The sequence below is a fragment of the Eimeria mitis genome, genomic scaffold (assembly GCF_000499745.2).
Source record: "Eimeria mitis Houghton genomic scaffold, Emh_scaff4953, whole genome shotgun sequence".
Lineage (NCBI taxonomy): Eukaryota > Apicomplexa > Conoidasida > Eucoccidiorida > Eimeriidae > Eimeria > Eimeria mitis.
The window spans coordinates 883-1,201 of NW_013573254.1; the positions used below are offsets into that span (position 1 = coordinate 883).

The following is a 319-nucleotide window of genomic DNA, read 5'->3' on the forward strand; positions in this document are numbered from 1 at the left end:
CAGGCTATGGGTGGCGCTGCGTCAGCCGTGCATTACCTAATGTACCTGCTGCTGCTGCTGCTGCTGCTGCTGCTGCTGCTGCTGCTGCTGGGCATCCAGCAGCAGCAGCAGCAGCAGGAGCAGCAGCACCTGCAGCAGCAGCAGCTCCGCCTCCTCCACTCAACCAGCCGCCGTATATGCCGAAGCATCTCAGCAGCTATTCTCCTGTCTTGTTGCCTGCTGCTGCTGCGCGGCTGCTGGCCCCACACTTGCAGCCGCAGCAGCAGCAGCAGCAGCAGCACATGCTGTATATGCAGCAGCAGCAGCTGTTGCTGCAGCT

At 62.4% G+C, this 319-nt stretch overlaps 1 protein-coding gene across 1 annotated transcript in view; it reads left to right on the plus strand.

The window, feature by feature from the left end:
- Positions 1-176: 176 nt before the first annotated feature.
- The window catches only part of EMH_0078760 (uncharacterized protein), a gene marked incomplete at both ends in the record, with an annotated part of 3,541 nt that continues 3,398 nt past the window's right edge, over positions 177-319 (plus strand). The window contains one exon of the mRNA XM_013500039.1: positions 177-317. Within this exon, the coding sequence (XP_013355493.1) occupies positions 177-317 (141 nt within the window). The remainder of the gene's footprint in view (positions 318-319) is intronic.